The following is a 21,212-nucleotide window of genomic DNA, read 5'->3' as shown; positions in this document are numbered from 1 at the left end:
TAAAATTTAAAATTCATATAGGCCATATGTCAATGATGCAGTAATTATACCCACTTTAATACCTGTATGTTATCACAGAAATAATAAGGTAAATTGTACAAAAACTTGTACGCAAACTTGCACAACGAAGGTGTTACTTTTTTATCATTCTTTAGCCCCCCCTCCCCCACTTTACACTCTAAAACCCCATTTCTATGCATCCAGTCACGGCCAGGGAATACGAAGCTCTCCAACAAGCTCTCGGCAACCGAATTCCCGTCGGCATCCAAAGCGCCATCAGAATCTTGGCAGCCGAGGAGACCAACCCCACCGACTTCGTCGTCCTCAACTTCGACGGACTCAGAGGAGGAGGACCCTCCCTCAGGTCATCTGCGGCGGTTCTAGGCAGTGCACTCAGTGCTAGAAGTAAGTGGTCCTTGAAGTAGAAACAAACTTAACGTAGCATTCCGAGTATTTTGGCAAAAGTATTTTCTCAATCGCCAACGCTTAATCCATCAACAGATTGCTTTCTGTAGTGTAGTTTTGGTGCAGACGTATTCTGCAGCGCAACGCACTGTGTATGAAACTTACATGTATCTGTCTGAAACACTTTCAATTAGTTACACTGCTACTGCATTCAGGTAGTTACATTGTTGTTGTTTTCATGTGGCTACGTTGTTGCTGTCTTCAGGTAGTTACATTGTTACTGTTTTTAAGTAGTTACATTGTTGCTGTTTTCAAGTAGTTACATTGTTGCTGTTTTCAAGTAGTAAACTTGTCATTAACTTCAAGTAGTTCACTGTCATTAACGTCAAGTAGTTAATTTGTCATTAACTTTAAGTAGCATATTTGTTATTAACTCAATATCACGCCAAATCTGTATTGTCCACTGTCGGTAGTTAGAAGTAGACTAAATATCGATAAGCATTAACGTTTCCCTGTGGGAGAACGAGCAGAGGCGTCTGGTCTGAAGTAGTACACCAGGTGTGACACCATTTCTTCTTTCTTTCCACCTGTCTCCCACCCCCTTTCTCCTGCCAACCTCCAGCTGGTGCTGTAAGTGGTGAGGATGTAGCAGAAACCTTTAGCGAAGTGGCAGGGGATGCAGTTGAAGATGTCAGGGACACAGCAGAAGCAGCAGTTCAAGAAGCTGAGGTTGAAGCTGTTAACAGGAGTAAGCTCATTGAATTTTCACCCTAACTAGTTTTCTCTGCTCTTTTCTTCATTCAACATCAGTACATCTTTAAATATACATAACACTTACATTTCACCTTTTATGTGCATGTGACAATTACCAGCAAGAGTTGTTTCAATTACAACAGGGTTTATTGGGTCACTGACACCTTAACATACTACTAGATCTCACAAACATTGGACCAAAAGTCCACGCCCTTTCCCCAGAACTTCAAATAACTTAGCGACTCTTCTCCAATAGTGTCTTTATAACAATGAACTAACTTTTATTTTTAACTTTTCTACTAAATCATCCTACAATTAAACTTATCATACAACATTACTTTCAAATGAATTCACAAATTCTAAATATAACATGCTCGTTTTATCTGAAAAATATTTTTATTGCAGAGTCCATCTTTAACAAAGTTTGTATTTTTCCACAGTAATTTTATTTTTTAGAGTAAGAGTTCTTTATGCAAATGTGACTAACATGCTCAATGTTGTACTGTGTTTCAAGCCACTGTAGAGTTGAAGTAGTTTGTGTTAGGTAGGTTTTTGTCTAAAACACGTTGAATGTAGTTTTGTTTAACCCTTCCAGGGTGGAAGATTTGCTAGGAATTAGAACCAAATCACCTTTAATTTCCACACTTCCCTCGTAGCCCCAGCTTGGAATGGTTATGTATGTCCTTTGCATTAAAAATTGCAGACAAGTTTCTATAAATGTTTATTTGGACATAGAATATTTGTAGACGTGTATACAAAATATAAAGACAAAAGAGTTACTGCGAAAGACACCAGGACTAAATTCTGAACTAGCAAGAGTCAAGTGACAAAGTTAAGTATCATCGAAAGCAAGTAAGTTTTATGAACAAAGTAGAGCCTGTATTGTTCGACAAAATGAAGTCAGCAGCAGTCTAAACATTTTTCATTTGACAAACAACTATTCACGATTCATAAAATGGATATGGAAACAGGCTGTACTACCTAGGAGAGACACGCTTAAGTAGCCTGGTGTGATTTAATCCAAATCTTCAGTGCCATCACACTTCATTAGGGAAAGGAATCAAACAGTTAATATGTTATGTACTTCAGTTCTGAAAACAGATGACACTGTCGCAGAACCAGACGTCAATGAGGAGGCACCTGTGACTGCTGACTCTACTGGAGCAACTCAATCGGAATGTAAGCTCAAAAGAAAGTACAAAATTTATCTGTACCCCAGAGAACAACGCATACATATCACAACCACTTTAATCTTCAAACATAAACAATAAAAATTAAGTGAACAGTTACAATGATAACATTCGTGGTGATACATGTGTTTCATTTAAAAATTAAAATTCACTTCCACATCTTGGAAATACCATCGTACATGGTGAAAACACCATCATCTACCTAGACACAAAGATCTGAACAGTGAAATCACACAACATTACACCGATGCATTATCTTAAAATGTTAAAATTAAAAAAATTAAGGTCATCAATTGAAAACTTTGTCATATACTTCAAATTAATTATCAAAAAAAACCTGTGTTACTTAAATTTCTAGTAAGCAACCCATGGCACACTGACTTTCACATTTGAATTCAAGAACAGTACAGAGCAAAAGTTACAGAGGCAGTGACTGATGCAGGAGTGAAACAAATTCTACACTAAATGGTAAATGTACGCTTTACTTCAAGATTCACAAACAGCTACAATTTTTTTTTTTTTCTGAGTTATACACGTACAATAATAATGGAAAGAATTTTCTATGTGTAAATCGTAACCCTTCTGGTATCAATTATTAAGCCATTCTTTACATAACAGAACAGTACTATAAATAGTTAGCTATGGCAACTATAGGAACAATTTAAGACTCAACAGCGATAAGTTTTCTAGATAAGCACAACACAAATAAATTTCCTGTGACCATAACAATTAGACCTCTAAGCATTACATATTCATCTCTGTGTAACTATCTTGCCAGGTCCAAAGTCTTTAGAAAATGAGTATTTTGTAGTATAAGTGAAACAATTTTATGCAGTAAATATACAAACTACCTCTACATAAATAATACCACTAACTAATTAAGATAAACAAATTTCCAGTTTAATCATCCCTAAATTTGCTTACGCGAGTAGAGTTTAAGTAGGATAGAATAAGACATAGGGAACATTCAGGTGTTCTGTCCAGCTAGTGGACAAATCACCATTTTACAATATCCACTACAGCTGTTGTTACTGAAGACAATACCAACACTGTAACTGACAACGCAGCTACAAGGACTAATGCAGAAGGCATTCAGGAAACTGCAGAAGACACTCCAGAGGCTGCATCACCTGGAACAGAAGCAGCAGTTCCAACAACACCAACTGCAGTGGAAACTGAAACATCAGCTGTTAGCCGCAGTAAGACTCCAAAATTATGGAATGTACAATGCTCTGCAAAATAGCAACAAATTAGCAAAGCACTGTATAAGCTTAAAGACTCAGTATGCACGATATAATCTTTGTATATTGGGTGAATTAAAAGCTACATACTGTAAAATACAAAAATGGATATGGTTTGCTAACTTATACTGACGCTACAATTAAGACAATAAAACGCCTAAGCATTACAAACAAGACTTCTATGAGATAAGAAGGTCGAAGGGCCTCAAGAATCCTTGCAGTAATTATTTGCCGTTCCTGGTTTGGGACCTGCATTTCTGCACCAAAATGGTGAGTTCTGAAAGTACAGCAACATTCCAGAATATTGCCACAGTATTCTGGAATTTAAAAGGGGCATTTTGTGATTGCAGCAATGCATTTTAGTGTAGCAACACAGCATTTCGAGCTAATGATCAACTATCCAGAGGCTACAGTCTATTGCATGAAAGACAATGGTTCTGTGGATATTTGGTAATAGTTCATGTGTAAAAAACCTGAAGGTAAGCTGGCCTACTAAGGGACTGGACAATGTTAAAAGGTCTGTAGACAGACGATAGAATAGATATGTTTGGGACTGACGAGAAAAGTCCTCCATAAAACAAGCATGTCTTGCTTTGGTTACCTTTACAGTGATACTCCTAAAGAAGATAATACAATGAATGAGGGAATTATAAAAAAGGGGGCTAAAGGATGAAATAAAATGTGATACCATTTTGATAAACATGCTGCGAATATGTCAATTTCAACTGCATGACTATAAAAATGCTTAGAGCTGGTTAACATTTGATAAAGAAAAATGCATGATCTAAGTAAAATCCACTGTAATATATTTAAACTGCATGTAAAGGGATGACAGACCTAACTCAAGGATAAATTTTGAATCGAGTTTTAACTTCATGAGAATTTTATGTATTAACTGATCCTTTTCTAATTCCAAGCAGCAGGAGGTCAGTAAGTAAGTAAAGTTGAATACTTGGACTGATGTATAATTGATATTCCTGAGAAAGAGAAAGAGAAAGTGAGATAGAGACCCTAACATCACCAACTTCTCTTCCTTCTCTGGAAAGGTGGTCTAGCTGCTGACGCCGCAGAAGAAGCTGCTCCCGCCGCAGCAGCAGCAGTTGCAGCGGCCGCAGCAGCGGAAGAAGAGGCGGCAAGCGCAGTCAGTCCTTCGCAGATCGCTGCTCAACTCGAATTAGCGAGAAGGAAGCGACAGAACGAACAGAACGACGTCAATGATGAGTACGCCACGACGCTGTCCTTCGCACTCCAGTTCCTGGGGTTAGAACTAGGTGAGTATGGCAGTCCATTGTCGCTCGGACACACACACAAACGCACACACACACACACACACTTGTCCCTGTGGTTCGTGAACTCATTCGGAGCTCAGAATCGTGGTCTGAAGCAGAGAACCCCCATGTTTTATCATCCATCTCAGTCATAGCTCGGAATCATGACTCGAAATAGCGAACTATAGCTGGTTCACATAAGGTAAATTCCCGGGTAAGCCCTATGCCTACGAGACGTTTCTTTGGCGGCCGCTGATTGGCTGGGAGCTGCCTACCTCCCGGTACCAGCCAATCAGCTGTCGCCAAACAAACGTCTCGTTAGCATAGGGCTCATCCAAGAATCTAACTAAAGTGAACCAGCTATAGTTAGCTGCATTATCTATGTGAATCAACAGATAACAGGCTGACTGGACCGCAGCCGAACTGTTTGTTTCATTCTCGACAATTGTCAGTTAACAGATGAACTGTCTACTGCTTTAGTTCGCGAGTCTGACTTTGAATCAGTTCATAAATTACAGGCAGCAGTGGCACCAAGTGTACGCACATATACATGTATGTGTTCTACACATGTGCCTGTGTGTAGTCCATTATAAATATATACTATATATACATATAAATGTATCACGAAAAGAGAAACGAAAGAGTTCTGCAAGGCCTTTAGACTGCTTGTCCTTTACTTAGCAGTCTGCAAAGTAAAGGACAAGATGTCGAAAGCCCTTGGAGAACTCCGTCGTTTCTCTTTCCTTCGTGAAATTTGTGTGTGTGTATATATATATATATATATATATATATATATATATATATATATATATATATATGATGTAGTATATATTTCCATGCAAAAGAATAATCGAATAATGTCTCTGGGGTCATATTTACCGAATCTAAATCAAAATATGGAAGCAATCAGCTTTGTTGAAAGCATTAGAACAGGTTTATTTGCCATTAATGAATAACAGTTAAACTACAAATGAAAATAATTTTTGATAATACATCGTGTTCACTAGGACTAATGAAAATAATTTTTAATAAAACAAAATGTTCATTATTTTTAATAAAATATAGCGTTCATCACTTCAGCTCATTTTTCTTAATCACAGAGGGCTAGAAACCAAGTATTGTCCATCAAAAGATAACACTAAAAATGAATTTAATCACATACCAAAGATTTTTCATCGTGAATAGAGAAATAAAGTAAATTTTTTTATTTCATAGAAAATGCTTAAACTCATCACAATCTCGATGATTTCGTAAATACAGAAAAGAAGGTAAAATATGGCTTCATTCCTTCCTTTATGGATGGAAAACCAGAGAGCAAAACAGTTCTTCCTAAACTTGAGCATGCTCCCTTGTTCATAAGTATGAATTTGAAATAAATCAAAATGTGATATGCCTCTGGAACTTGCAATTAATAAATCATGTTTTAATATCAAACTTGCAATACAAATATGTAATTTAAACAGGCCAGCCAGCATTTTCATATGCCCTGCTTTCCTTCTAGTAGTACGCTTGTAAGAATGCCTTCCTACTCCTTCAAGCATGCACACTTGTTTATGCAATACACTTCACACTGCCACTAATTCATGCAGCTCTGTAACTTACATGCATAAATTTCCTTGCACATATTCTGACATCAATTAGGACTAATTTACACAGTCTATATGATACTGAGTTTTTTAGTGTGATTATAACATATGATGAAACAAAAGGTAATAACTATCATATTGGAAAGAACCGTCTCATGCTTGAGTGAGGACACAACACACACACCACTAAAAAAATCTTCACGATGAAGTCTTGAAAGCCGTGTGTGGGGTAAATTCAAGCTAAGCAATGAAAACTAATGTATATGAAAGCCTTCTTTGACCGGCCGTAAATCATTTTCAATTTTTTGTATTAAATACTATCCAACTGTAAAAATGTAACATTTAACCACAATTAATTAACAGTTTAATCTTTTGCATATGTTAAACACATGTTTGTTTGTAATACACTGTACATAAAGAAGAATAACAAAATAAAGACTTACGAAAAAGGGACATAAAACTCCTACAACAAACATATTGAAACAAATTAACTACATACTAACTATTTTACTAATCTTTCACTGGAAAAGAAAAGATGTCATTGGGAAGTTATGTAGATTCAAGAAGACATATGGGATTATAGTGGATAAATTTGGCGAGATAAAAGACCCTTCAAGATTGTTATGCACAGTTGCAAGTACAACAAACACCCATCCCTACTATCCATACCCAGCTACACACAACCATATCTACAAACGAAAACCTTTCAATACGAGTTCCCAACATCTCCGTTGCTCTTGAGTGAATGAAAATGCTTCCTTTGTAGACTATGCAGTAGAATCTCTCCTGCCAGATTGTTTCCGTTCCTTTCCTTTCCTTTCCTGTTGAAGTCATGTCATGCTTTGTACGTAGTCTGCCTGTCTCTATGCCCTTCATGCCAGCTTTCACTTTTCCTTTAGTCTCAAGTCTTGAATCAAAGAAAAAAAAAAATCAAACTTTCACTCATTTCTGAAATAACAAATGCTAACTAAGAGTCATTTGGACCAGTCCCTGTGAACGAGAACTAAGTCAGCGGGGACTCAGGTCAAACCTTCCGTCAGCCAACGCATGACCCAAGTTACGGACCAGACAGTAGGGGGGCCCACGTGACAGTCAAGGAAGATGGCCACCTGCCCCAGCATGGACAGCAGCAGCTTCGGGGTTATCTGCATGGCATCAACGGCATGGCAGCATGACTTCAAACAACAGCATGACAAGCTAGGACCAGGCAAACCAAGTCCTACGGATTTTAGATGCCGAGGTTCCGCAGAATATCTTCTAGTATTAGCAGCTCTTTTGCCAATTGTATACTTTTCTAATAACCATTGTTAGTTTTAACTACCACGGGATGGCTGGAGGTCCCTCCTTTTCTATACTTCTGTACTGTTTGTGTAAGCATAGAGGAATGCTGGAAGAAGGAGGCCTTTAACATTTAAGACACTGGAATGCAAGTGTAGTAGCATTAGTAGTAGTTTCCTTTCACTTGATGACTTGTATGAAAAGAAAAATCACTAAATGCAAAGTTTCCACCCGGTGCATTATTATATTGCAAGTGTGGATATTTCTTGAAATGGTCACTGTTCTCGTGTACTGCATCTTTTCTTCAAACCTCATTCTGATAGCATGCACCTTACACAATCTATTTTAACTGCAGTTTACTTGAAAGGAAACTTTATGATGGATTTCTTTATTATATTTTCTTGAAATGTAGCTCTCACAAACTACAAAGTGGGGTTGCCTTACTTGCACTCTTCCCCCTTGGGTCTAGTAACGCTCTTCATTTGTTTTTCTTATTTTCATGCTCACGTTACCACCCCACCCATTCATGAACCCTGGGTTATTTCTTCGCGGGGCCTCTTCTGCAAATGTCATTAAACGCGACCGAAAGGCGGCAACGTGGGACGTTTCCTTGACGATATATTCAACGCGAATTTGAAATTTATCGAAAACATGCAAGGCACGGGAGAACTCGTGCTAGACCAAGTGGATGGCTACTTGGCAAGAAACAGAAATAATACGAAGAAATCGTCTTAGCTAATGCACAGTTCAGACAAGGTCATGAAAATTTCGCCGGCTCTTCAGGCAGTGCATTCAATGTGACCTGTCAATTTTTGCATTACCCTCATAGAAACTTCCTCTCTCTGTAAATAGGAAGTTATCTTTCAACCAACATTTTTGCAATGAACTACATATTTTAAAAAATGCATTACTGAAAAATGCCTGCCAATCTTTATGAAAGCTATACCTATACATACTTCCCGAGACCATAATAATATCCATAAACTGACCGATAATTCCCCCCCAAAACAGCCCTTAACGTCTAAGGATTTTGCCTCCAGGACCAACCGTGCCCGAAACTGGTTGCCCTCGGAGCAACTCCTCCTGGCCATCCTCCTAGTCATAATAAATACAAGGCTCTCTTTCTTTTTCCTTTATTAAAATCCCCCGAATCTTGGCGCAAATTAGCCGTATGTAATGCGTAGCTTGATGAAAAATTGACAAAATTTTGCATTCCGCTCTTGTAAGATCCTACCTTCCAATTATTATTCTTGTTTGCTTCACTGTCTCACCTATGTTACATAATGTCACTTCTCGTAAGAGTATGGTTACAATAGGCTTATAAAAATGTAAAAAGAGTTCAATTAGAAAGCATGAAAGCCAATAATATTCCTGTTAAATTTCCCATTTTGTGATAAAGGCATTATGACGCAAAAGACAAATTAAATGTAGCTGTCAATGGAATAAAAAAAAAATGCCAGGAAATTACACTCAGTTCGGTCACTAACTTAGTGTGATTTCCAGGCGGTTTGACTTGATCAATTCAGCTGTTGCTATGAACATATGGAAATTGGTACTCCATACATAAACATTCGGTTTACCTGAAGTTCTGCTGATACTAAAAGCTTCTGTCAAATTCTGCAACTGCTCAGGTCAAAAGTTTTCGCAACAGTTAAAAATAAATAAATTCTATTCGAAAACTTTGCTGCTGATCCCAATGGAATGGATTTGTTACTTGAATAAACACTACCCTAGAGACTGCTGGAAAACATCCTGTACATACTGTAGCCAAAAGTTTTTCTCAGATGACTAGCTAAATTTCCGCAGTTGCTTGGGATAGATTTCTGAGGGAGTTGGAGTATTACTGTAGTACCTTTCTTAAGTAAAACAAGAACTGACTACGTGAAGGACAAATTAGTTCCCCAAAGAAAAACTAACCAAGTAACTGCTTCTCCAATATTTACCTGCTTATAAACTACGTATTTATATACATAGGTAAAAACTGCAAACACGTAAAGAAGACAAATCCATTCCATAAAAAACACGTCATGCTGTGACTGCCACCCCCCCCCCTTTTTGTTTTTACTTTTGCCGGGTATAATTGTTTTGAACGTGCAGCCAGCACCCAAAAACCTATTATTAATACATCAGTATCTATGTTCTACCTGTCTTGCATATAAAGGTTGTTAGTGTTATAAATATTTAGGTTATATGTTCAATAAGAAAGGTACGTTAAGTTATTATTATAAAATGTGCAAAAACAATACATTGTAAGAGCTATACAGAGTATGGCAATAAAGTATATTATCACGTTTATTTTTATTTCTCCTATTTTAAGACAAAGCGTACAATTCGGATGGTTACAAATCCGCTTGTAAGCAACAAATAACAAGAGAAATCCAGGCTTAGAGAGAGAGAGAGAGAGAGAGATTGGAGGACGGAGGACGAGAGAGAGAGAGAGAGAGAGAGGACAGAGAGAGAGAGAGAGCCGGACTAACTAGTCTCGGAATTTAACTAAGAGTAGTGATACACACTGTAACCTGCTTCTAAAAATTTCGCCTAAAAAACAAGAAAAGCTTTCCAATCACTTGATCTTCCTCGTTCTCACTAAGTGTCATCCAATCCTCTCTGGCAACTACACATCCAATCCTCTTTGGTAACTACACCCAATCCCCTCTGGTAACTATATCCCAATTTGAAAATAAATTTCAGCAAAACCAGCAGAGAATCTTGTAAGTAACTACTGGCCGGGGAAGACTGGAGTGAAAGTAAGAAACTGAAGTCCACTAAAGTTCATAAGGGAGAGATCTCCGGTGCCTGCTATCCCCAACCCTTCCCAAGTTTTTTTTTTTTTTCTCTCTCTCTCTCCCTTATTTTTTTTTTCTTTCCTATTACCAGCAGTGTGGCTACAAAGGCAACACTTTCACTTACACCAGACGCTTGTCTACAATCGCCTATGAAAACTGTTGTACCACTCCCCAACCCAACCCAACTAGCCACCCCCCACCCCCCTCCCCCTCCCTTCACGGGCGTCCTCCCTCACTCCCCAGACAAAAATCTCATCTGGGAGTCTGATCAGCCAGCTGAAGCGTTTGACATATGATCTGGGAGGATAAGGGGAGGAGTAGGGGACCAGTCAATTTTTTTTTCTTTTTTTGTGAAGAGGTCCAGTCAGCTGACTGGTTACCTGATGGTTTATGCAAAGGAAATAAACGACCAAAATTATATAGACAGTTATAAGATTTCCAATGCAAATTAATGATGATTAAATGATAATATTGACGATGTCGACTTAATAAATTTAAATAGTCGGTCACGAAAACAAACACACATACCTATACACACACACACACATATATACATACTTACATATATATATATATATATATATATATATATATATATATATATATATATATAACTGTGTGCGTGTACTTCCTAACGCTTCAACCTAAAAATGTGAAACATTCTCCACATATTCTTGAGAAACTGTAAGCTTTAAAGACCACAAAGAGAGAGAGAGAGAGAGAGAGAGAGAGAGAGAGAGAGAGAGAGAGAGAGAGAGAGAGACCGGAAAACAATAAAAACAAGAGCGGTTCCTTAATGTCAAGTGATGGTCAAAAGTGTCACTTTCACTACTACTGTTTCCTATTAAATATTTCTCTCTCTCTCTCTCTCTCTCTCTCTCTCTCTCTCTCTCTCTCTCTCTCTCTCTCTCTCTCTCTCAGGCAGACTTGGCAGCTCTAAAGGTCTCTAGTGAAAGCAACGCGTCCATTATTATGAGTGACCTGTCTCCTCTTCTATTTGTTTACACTTATTTTCGCTTCACTCCCATTGCTCTTCAAGATTTCAGCCGCAAAATGCAATAAATCATGAAATAAAACAAATCATCGTGACTTGTGTTATGTGGGACGTCCAATGCGTAAAACTGCTTGTCACAGAATTGAGCTTCAGGTGACTCGAGAATGATTTAGAAGCTCACACAGTGAATCAGGACTTTCTGAAGGTGTAATCCGACCTCCAGCTTACTCGGGATGCGTGCAAGATTTTTCCCTCACGTATAAGTTGCAAACATTACATTCCTAACTTCTAACGTAAATTGAAACGTGCTAAAATCTATTGTCAAATAGAGCGTTGTTGCACCAATGAAAATTAAAATAAATACGTTCTATTAATTTAAAATAATTTTTCCTTATTGTTTAACATGATCATTATTTATATTGTAGATTTTCATTCTAATAAATAAATCATAAATATCCTACCATAAAATTCCTGTACCTTTAACTCAAAGCGAAACACCTTTTTCGGACCCTTTTAGGCTCTTCCATAGACTATTGCGACCCCCAATAAGAACAACAACAACAACAACACGAGTAAGCAATAATTTTTCTGTACTGTTTAACATGCACATTCTTTATTTTTTACATTTTCATTCGAATCAATAAATCATAAATATCCAATCCTAAAATTCCTGTATCTTTGACTCAACGCAAAACACCTCTTTCAGACATTTTTAGGGTCTGCTATAGACCTTTCGTACCCACCACCACCACCAACAAAGTAGTTTGTAGGTTTACTCCCCGTGTAAGCGAAAATGGGTTTCAGAAAATAACTTGAAATGATCAGACGAATGATTGTCAAGTATATGAAAGTAAAATTCAACTAACCCTAAGGTTATATATTTTGTAACAAGGGTCAAAGTTTTCCTTCAAGATATTTCTGAATATTCAGCATCTTTCAGTTTTCAAATCAAACGACACTTATGGAAATCTTGGCAGTAGCGAAGCATAAAGTGAAACTGCCTTTATCAATAAGGATATATAACTAAATAAATATATTTACACCTGACAATCCTCTGGAGGATGAGAAAAAATGGCCTGAAATGTGACATACGACATGAGTTGCAATAAACTGCAAACTAAGCGAGAGACTTCCTGAGGGAATACTTAACAGACGTTGAAGAATGAGACAGAATTAACAGGAAACGAACTGCAAGCAAAGCAATGCAACTGTGCATTGTCTATACACTTTTCGAACGCTTTCAATGTGTTACTGTGAGCTGGAACTCGATTCCATTCGGCAAGGCTGGCCGTGAACAAAGAAGGAATGCTAACATCATTATTCACTATTCTAAGTCCAATTTCCTATGGGCATCATTAAATAAACCTAAAATATTTAACTAAATCCATCATAGTACAATTAGTAGTCATCATCATACATACATATCATATCACTTATCTACACGTCATCACCATCAGTCCAAAAACATTCATTATCAAAACCATCGAACCGTAGATTCGAATGTTAAACTAGCATGTGATTTCTAAATCAACAATGGGTATAATTCGATAGGGTACGAGTTGAAGCCCCCGAAAAAGGTCTACAATGAAAGTAAAAGTGGGGAGGGGCTGGCTGGCTAGAAGACAATTAACCAGATACTATCTAGCAGCTCAAGATGAGTTTTTTTTGGGTCGAAATACCACACCTGCGAAAAAATATTTACCCCATCCCAAAAAGCATTTGACTAGCGCAAATAAAAGCAACATAGCAATAGCATAACACATATGCTTGTAAAGAAGATCAAGCAACAAAAAGTTTAAGGGATAATATATATATATATATATATATATATATATATATATATATATATATATATATTATGTATATATATATATATATATATATATATATATATATATATATGTGTGTGTGTGTGTGTGTGTGTGTGTGTGTGTGTGTGTGTGTGTGTGTGTGTATTGTCAAGCCGCATCCACAAACTTTTACTTTAATTTACATTATAATAATTTTATAACTATGAAAGTGACTGTAAATGCCAATCCCCAAACATGATAAACGGATTACATCAATAAAAGGAAATATGACAATAATAAAATCTGTACACGTTCAAATACGAAGCCTTTGTATCCAAACAGTGCTTGCATATTGTTTCTTTCCTAAGACTTGACTTTTTTAAATGACAAATACGCAACAGGGAAAGGTAATCGCCTTTCATTTATTAGTCTTACGCCATAAGGGTATGAATGATAACACCCTACCTTACACAAAAAATGGTCTTATTTTGTTTTTACAGTCTCTCTCTCTCTCTCTCTCTCTCTCTCTCTCTCTCTCTCTCTCTCTCTCTCTCTCTCTCTCTCTGAACAGAGAACGGTTACCTGACTGATAATTCACATTCAACTAAAGGCAAGCTGTGAACCTGAAAGTCAGCATGATCTACTAAGAGAGAGAGAGAGAGAGAGAGAGAGAGAGAGAGAGAGAGAGAGAGAGAGACTTCCAGCACTTCATTTTTTTTTTTAATGAGACGTTAGGTCTTTGGCAAGGAAAGAGCATCGTCATGCTGTTACGTAAACATTCACCAAGAAAGGAATATCACTTCGCTAAAACAGGTCGACTCTGCCCTTCGGAAAACTACAGCAACAGGTGACTTTCGTTGTCAAAAAAAGAAAATAAAAAAAAATTAACAAAAACCAAAATGACCTAAATATTCAACCGATCAAAACTGGTTTAAAATCATGTGAACTGAAGCGTCAGAAGAATTGTAACATCATGATATTACGCTTGACATTTTGTAGAATCTGAACAAACGAAGAAAAAGTGAAGATTCTAACAACCATCTATTAATACCAGACTACCCGACAAACGGGTTAAAAAGTAAAGGGACCGCGCCTTCTAACTTCCATTAAAAGACTGACAGACTATGACACGAGACTAATGGATGTCACACTGCCCCTTTTTCTTGCTGATCACATATCTATTTATCTGTCTATAATATATATATATATATATATATATATATATATATATATATATATATATAAATTTTACGTACATATATAATAATACATATAGATATATGTGTATATACATATACACAAACACACATACATACATAAATATATATATATATATATATATATATATATATATATATATATATATGAGAGAGAGAGAGAGAGAGAGAGAGAGAGAGAGAGAGAGAGAGAGAGAGAGAGAGATGAAACCGAGAGAATTACAAGTCGTCAAAACTTGTGGAAGTGTTATGAACCCCGAGAAGGAGGGAAAAAAAAGGAAAGGAAAAAGCGTAAATAAATCCCAGCACAATGACAGAGTACTCCCAATAAAGACTGAATACATTTCCATAAAAGCTAGTGAATTTAATAAATAAATCCATAAAAGCTGAATATAATAATAATAATAATAATAATAATAATAATAATAATAATAACAATAATAATAATAAATCCATATAGAAAAATGAAAAATAAAAAAATAAGTTCATATTATTCAAAATACTGCTTCTTGGCAATGAATTTAATTGCTTAATAACGAAGGAATGTTGTGTTAATGTATATGTACATGAATCGCCTTGAATAAGTACATTACAGTTTGCGTATAAGCAAACATTGCTTGCAAGTTTCTTTCTCTTCGAGGCAACTTAGGAAAATTAACACATAACTTAGGCGCTAAGTAATCAGAAGTCTTCACATCAAATAAAAGGAAAAAAGCTATTTGGGTTTATAGCCACTTCACAATCTAGGTAAGGATCCTTCATTAGGCGGGACCGGGAACTTAAAACCAAGTAAGTTCGGCATCAGGGAAGCAGGAATGAGGCAAAATGAGTTTCTCAGAAGATTACGAGCTGCTTTGAAGCAAGAGCCCGTGCTAGTACAAAGCTGGCTTAATCTAACGACGCCAGAAGAGCTTCATTTTGACAATGACAGTCATCTGTAGTTTGGAGGAGGTACAGGGAAGTCTATGGTAAACAAGTAAAAGTGAGCAGAAGTTTCTCGGCGCAGTAGAGTTTTCTGAACATCGTATAATCAAGGCCAGTTAAAATAGATCTATCTTTCGGTGGTCTCGGTATAACGCTCTATGAGCCGCGGCTCATGAAACTAACCACAACTGGTTTATATAGGCGCCAGACGCACGGTTATGGCTAACTTTAACCTTAGATAAAAATTTAAAAAACTACAGAGGCTAGAGGGCTGCAATTTGGTATCTTCGGTGAGTGGAGGGTGGATGATCAACATACAAAATTGCAGCCTTCTAGCGTCCGTAGTTTTTAAGACCTGACGGCGGACAGAAAAGGTAAGGACGGAGTGACAAAGCTGGTACAATCGTTTTCTTTTCAGAAAACTAAAAGTACAGAGTTGGACGTATCACGGTAAAAAATCGTTACGTCAACACTCCGCTCTCTGTTATTTCTACCCTAGTCACCCCCTATCGCGATACTGAACATTCACTTTGACGAGTCAGTAAGCAAGTCATGCGAATTCAGTGTTTTTATTACCAAATTCCAAAACTCTTCCTCGTCCGATGAAATAGTTTCCAACACGAAAAATGAGGTGTACTTCATGAGGTGTACTTCCCATAGAGGCTTTCGGATGACTTTAAAGGACCCCATACACTGAACGATTGTCTGAACGACTGTCTGTATCGTTCGCAAAAACACCGTGGGCGGAGTTTCGTGGTCTGAACGATCTCAGCTGAATCTGTCAGGATCAGGTTGCTGGCTTGCGGCTTAAGTCTGTCATACACTCGGAGTACAAAGTATGGGTTTGTCTGCCGATATAACGCTATCGCGCACGTCTCTTCTAGAGATGATGTCATGTCTTCCCGAGACAAAATCCTTGTTAAGACTGAAATCGGTGCGGAGATCGTTCATACTGTCTGAATAGTGTGGGGGTCGATAACGACAATCGTTCAGACAGCCGTTCATACAATCGTTCAGTGTATGGGGGCCTTAACTCACGAAATATAGACAACACTACCTGAGACCACCTCCTTCATAAACCTTTTTTGAGGTAAAGGAGAATCTATCTTCCGATAAGTGACTTCCTCCGAACACCGAATAATTAACGGGGAGTGGACAATCAAACCAGTCGGTAAAATTCGCCATGTCATACGAGCCTCGGTAACTTCTTAACAACACTGAAGAAATTACTACCAGGGAGAGCGTTACGATATGAGTTGAACGTTTAATAGCCCGTCAGTTCACCTCCTCGCATATTTTCGGTGGAAATTAATCATTTTCCTAGCCTAGATATACACAACTGGTTGTTCCACAACTGGGTGTTAAATTCGAAAAAAAAATGGCAGTCTGGTCAATTCATTATCTATTCACCAAAAGAATATGTTATATAAATATATATATATATTATAGACTTATACTTATATAATATATAATTATAATATATATATATATAATATATATTCTTACACTCTTATTTACCTGACACTTTAAGTCTTCTCTTGTAGCATTTTCTCTTTTTGGACATAAAGATATAAATGCAATTGAAGCTGTTTAAACAAGTTAATAACCAATTTTGCATGTTCCATACGACCAAGCCCATATTTGGAACAAATATGTTAAAAGTTTTTTTTGGTAAAGCAATGTTTAATAATAAACAGTCTCCCATTGGCAATCATGAACTGATTAAGAGTATAAAAACGACTGAAAAATGTATATTTTTTTAACAGATGCTGAACAATCGACATATCTCGAATCTTAAAACCTGTAGGCAACTACGGCAGCAAGTTTCCACACACACACACACACACACACACACACAGAGAGAGAGAGAGAGAGAGAGAAGAGGAGAGAGAGCAAGCAGAGAGAGAGAGAGAGAGAATTATTCTAGTCATAACAACTCAAAATCTAGCATTAAGGAACAAAAGGTATTGGTTATTTATAATTTGTTACTTTTGTCACAGCTGTCTCTTTTGCACGTAGGTGGCAACTAATTTGAGGGCGCTCCATTTACAAAGTAGTGAATCTTTAAGTTTGTTTTCGATTATGGAAAAAACAAAAAGAAGATAACTGTTAAGCACTTATAGGTCCTGTAACCACCTTCCCTAACAGGCTTAGGAGTAGCTACTATGTACTATATACACACACACACACACACACACACACACACACACACACACACACATATATATATATATATATATATATATATATATATATATCTATATATGTATGTATGTATGTATGTATGTATGTATACGTATATATAATATATATTATATGAAAATCATATACTGTTTTTGAGTACACACATACACATACATACTATGTATATACTATACATATATATATATATATATATATATATATATATATAATATATATATATATATATATATATATATATATATATATATATATATATATATATATATATATATATATATATATATACGTATTAACCTACAGGAAGTGAAAGAAACAAACGACAGGAAGACCATGAATACTTTTCTCACTAGCGTGCCATTTCCATGACAAATCAGCTGGAATGTTGAGAGGATCAATTGTTCTTTCCAGTGAAGGGAAGAAGAGTCAACGGAAACGTTAGTAATTTTTTTTTTCACTCTATTTTTACTTCACAATGGTAATGAAAATAATCCTACAGAAAAATGAGAGTTTTGTCTTGTTAAACAAATGGTCATTATCAAACAAAGAAATGGCCGTAGATACGATAACATGCCAATCGAGAGGAAAAGAGGAGAGGGAATAGAAAAGGCAATTATTAACAAGGTTCAGCTAACTCACGTTTCAAGCTTGACTTTCCTGTTCGGGTTCTACTTTCGAAGCCCCTTACAATCCAATGACAGACTCGGATTATGTTACGTAACGTGGTGATGACATTTCTGTTTCTGATCTGACACCATTTACCAAAGCTTTCCGGTTCTCAAAGCTACACAATCCAGACACTACTCAATCACCCAGACCCTACGTCATTATCGTATCTAGATTTTTTTTTCACTTACATTGCCTTTTATATATACGATGAGTTACCAAAGGCTGGCTCTAGTGGATCTATTTGCCAGTTGTATGAAAATTCTTCTGTTAATTGAACTTAACGTTTTTTTTTCTTTTTTTTTTCTTTTATTGCCTTTTATATATGATGTTACCAAAGGCTGGCTTGAGAGTGGATCTATTTGGCAGTTGTATGAAAATCCTTCTGGTAATTGAACTTGAGTTTTTTTCTTTTATTGCTTTTTATATATGATAAGTTACTAAAGGCTGGCTTGAGAGTGGATCTATTCGGCAGTCGTATGGAAATTCTTCTGTTGATTAAACTTATTTTTTTTTTATCATTTTCTGATATAATGTATGTATATCTAACTGTAACGACAACATGTTTATATTTGCTCCTGATCGTGGAACTGGAAAATATTATCATTTGGTGTTTATTCCAGGTTCGTTTAATTCATCTATATGTTTACAAACAAATTCTATGCTTATAAATAAATTCATCCGAGTTTATAAATGACAATGAAAACCAAATTTACCATTTTGTTTGGATCTTTTAAAACAAAATTATTTTTATATGAATTGTGAAAAAAAATATTCACCAGGCTAGAAACATCATTAACTAAATTAAGGCTGTGTTCATACAAGAGGCGATTCTACAGTCGCAGACAGCAGCAGGTTCCCGCTTGCGCTGTGACAACGTGAGGGTGTTCAAACAGACAACGATTGCATGCAGAAGTTTGCTACTGTGAAACCTTGAAGATGTAAGGGAGCAAAGAGTTCATTTCTGAAATACATCGCAATAACAGCTGGCTAAGACTCAGGAATTTTCCCCATTGAATTAATGACTGACATAACTTGTCATCGGTAAATTTTTCTAAAGTGTGAGTACATTGAACTTACGTATGATTTAATATACCCTGAATTGATAGCACACGTCAGGTACAAGTCGCTCTTAATTGGCATCACAAAGACCAAATCACATGAAGTACTATAGTAGATTCACATCAACCGTGCATCTGATGTCTAGGCCCGTCCGTTACGACGCTCCTGATTGGCTGTTGACAAGCCAATCACAGGGCTAGAAACTCTCAGTCTCTCTCAATAGTTCACATAGGCAGGATGTATGTTTCAATTCTCCTCAGGGATACTTTTGAAAGACATATCCCTCAGGAGAGGTGGAACATACATCCTGCCTATGTGAACAGTCGAGAGAGACAGTTTCCAGCCCTGTGATTGGCTTATCAACAGCCAATCAGGAGAGTCGTAAGGGACTGACCTAGACATCAGATGCACGGTTGATGTTAATCTGCAACAGTCATTCCTAATTGACGTCATCAGACTCAAATAATCCTAAGTCATACTCGAAGAACAGAACCTGGGACTCTTAAATAACTTTAAGCTCAGAGTGCAAGTTATAGCATACTCAAAGCACTACATAGCCGTACCTAACTGACCACATTGCCGTGGGTTGACTTAACTACCCATAAATTTGACATCTCAATACGATTGCAGTGTGTAATATATTACAAATATTTATAAATGTTAGTTACAACACAGTTAAAATCTAATGACCAATTTTCTGTTGCAAGATAAATTCCATGAATCATACAAAAAAATAAAATAAAAGATAAAAAACGCGACACACTGCAAAGAAAATCAAAAGAAAACAATATATACGTAAAACTAAACAAACGGACAATTGAACGCCAATAAACCTTTCTCGTTGTAACAAAAGTCAGGGATTTATTTCCGACATTTGCTATTTCAATTAAACCGCATAAAGACCTCCCTCCAGAACGACATTCACCCAAGAAGATCTTCCCCTACCATTAGCAGAGACAAGTATTGCAATTAGACCCAGACCAAATTACATTGGCCCTTTAATTCTATGACATAACGCCAGATGTCATAGTAATTACTCATTCATCAAAGAACAGTGTTTGCCTACACACCACGTGTAATCAGATTACGTTGCTGCATATATATTTAATATATATATATATATATATATATATATATATATATATATATATATATATATATATATATATATAATTGAATAAAAACCTGCATTTAACTTTTATATATAAATTTTTTCTTTTAACTCGACCGAAAATTTTGATCTTCATTTAAATACACAAGAACGATATACAACAAGGTAGAGCAGTAACGATAACCATTGCATGAACAATTTAAAACGATTCGTTAATTATCCATTAACTTATTATCAACTTATTCAGTGTACGCAATTTTTTTTTTTTTTTTTTTTTTTTTTTGGTAAGCGATAAACGACCGACCAGGAGAAAGCCAGGCCACAAATCGACCATGAGGAAAGGCCACTAGTGGCCATCAAGAGAGCAAGTTCCATATATACAACCTTAGTTACCACTCGATAGCGGCAATTCCTTATTTTTTTTATTATTATTATTATTGTTTATTTTTTTAAGTAGGCTACCAGTTCCCAACTTATATGGGCCATCATTTTTATTATGTGATGTGTTAAAAATATGGAACATAAACGAAGATTTTAACTGGTATTTCTCCTAATAGGAAGGAAAAAACATACTATACATTACAGTAGTTTACATTCACAATTCTTGAGTTAAATGTTCCGTGAAGCCACAAGAGAGAGAGAGAGAGAGAGAGAGAGAGAGAGAGAGAGAGAGTTTACATAAGATGTTCCATCCCCATGCTTTATCCTCTGCTTGAAACTGAGTCAGAATAATTGATGC

The 21,212-nt window shown here is 36.4% G+C and overlaps 2 protein-coding genes across 5 annotated transcripts in view; one reads left to right on the top strand and one right to left on the bottom strand.

The window, feature by feature from the left end:
* The window catches only part of LOC135216092 (antifreeze protein Maxi-like), a 23,965-nt gene extending 13,955 nt beyond the window's left edge, over positions 1-10,010 (top strand). For 2 of the 4 annotated variants that reach the window (XM_064251111.1, XM_064251112.1), the window contains exons 3-8: positions 205-405; positions 1,028-1,153; positions 2,248-2,337; positions 3,371-3,547; positions 4,636-4,860; positions 8,311-10,010. In XM_064251111.1, the coding sequence (XP_064107181.1) occupies positions 205-405; positions 1,028-1,153; positions 2,248-2,337; positions 3,371-3,547; positions 4,636-4,860; positions 8,311-8,456 (965 nt within the window). In that variant the 3' untranslated portion in view covers positions 8,457-10,010. Of the gene's footprint in view, positions 1-204; positions 406-1,027; positions 1,154-2,247; positions 2,338-3,370; positions 3,548-4,635; positions 4,861-7,430 lie in introns of all 4 variants that reach the window. The other 2 variants (XM_064251114.1, XM_064251113.1) reach the window with 2 other exon arrangements.
* Positions 1-21,212, bottom strand: part of LOC135216094 (DNA oxidative demethylase ALKBH2-like) — a 584,266-nt gene that overhangs the window by 337,783 nt on the left and 225,271 nt on the right.

Source organism: Macrobrachium nipponense, chromosome 6, assembly GCF_015104395.2.
Source record: "Macrobrachium nipponense isolate FS-2020 chromosome 6, ASM1510439v2, whole genome shotgun sequence".
NCBI classification, from domain to species: Eukaryota; Metazoa; Arthropoda; class Malacostraca; order Decapoda; family Palaemonidae; genus Macrobrachium; species Macrobrachium nipponense.
This window is presented reverse-complemented; position numbering and strand designations above follow the sequence as displayed.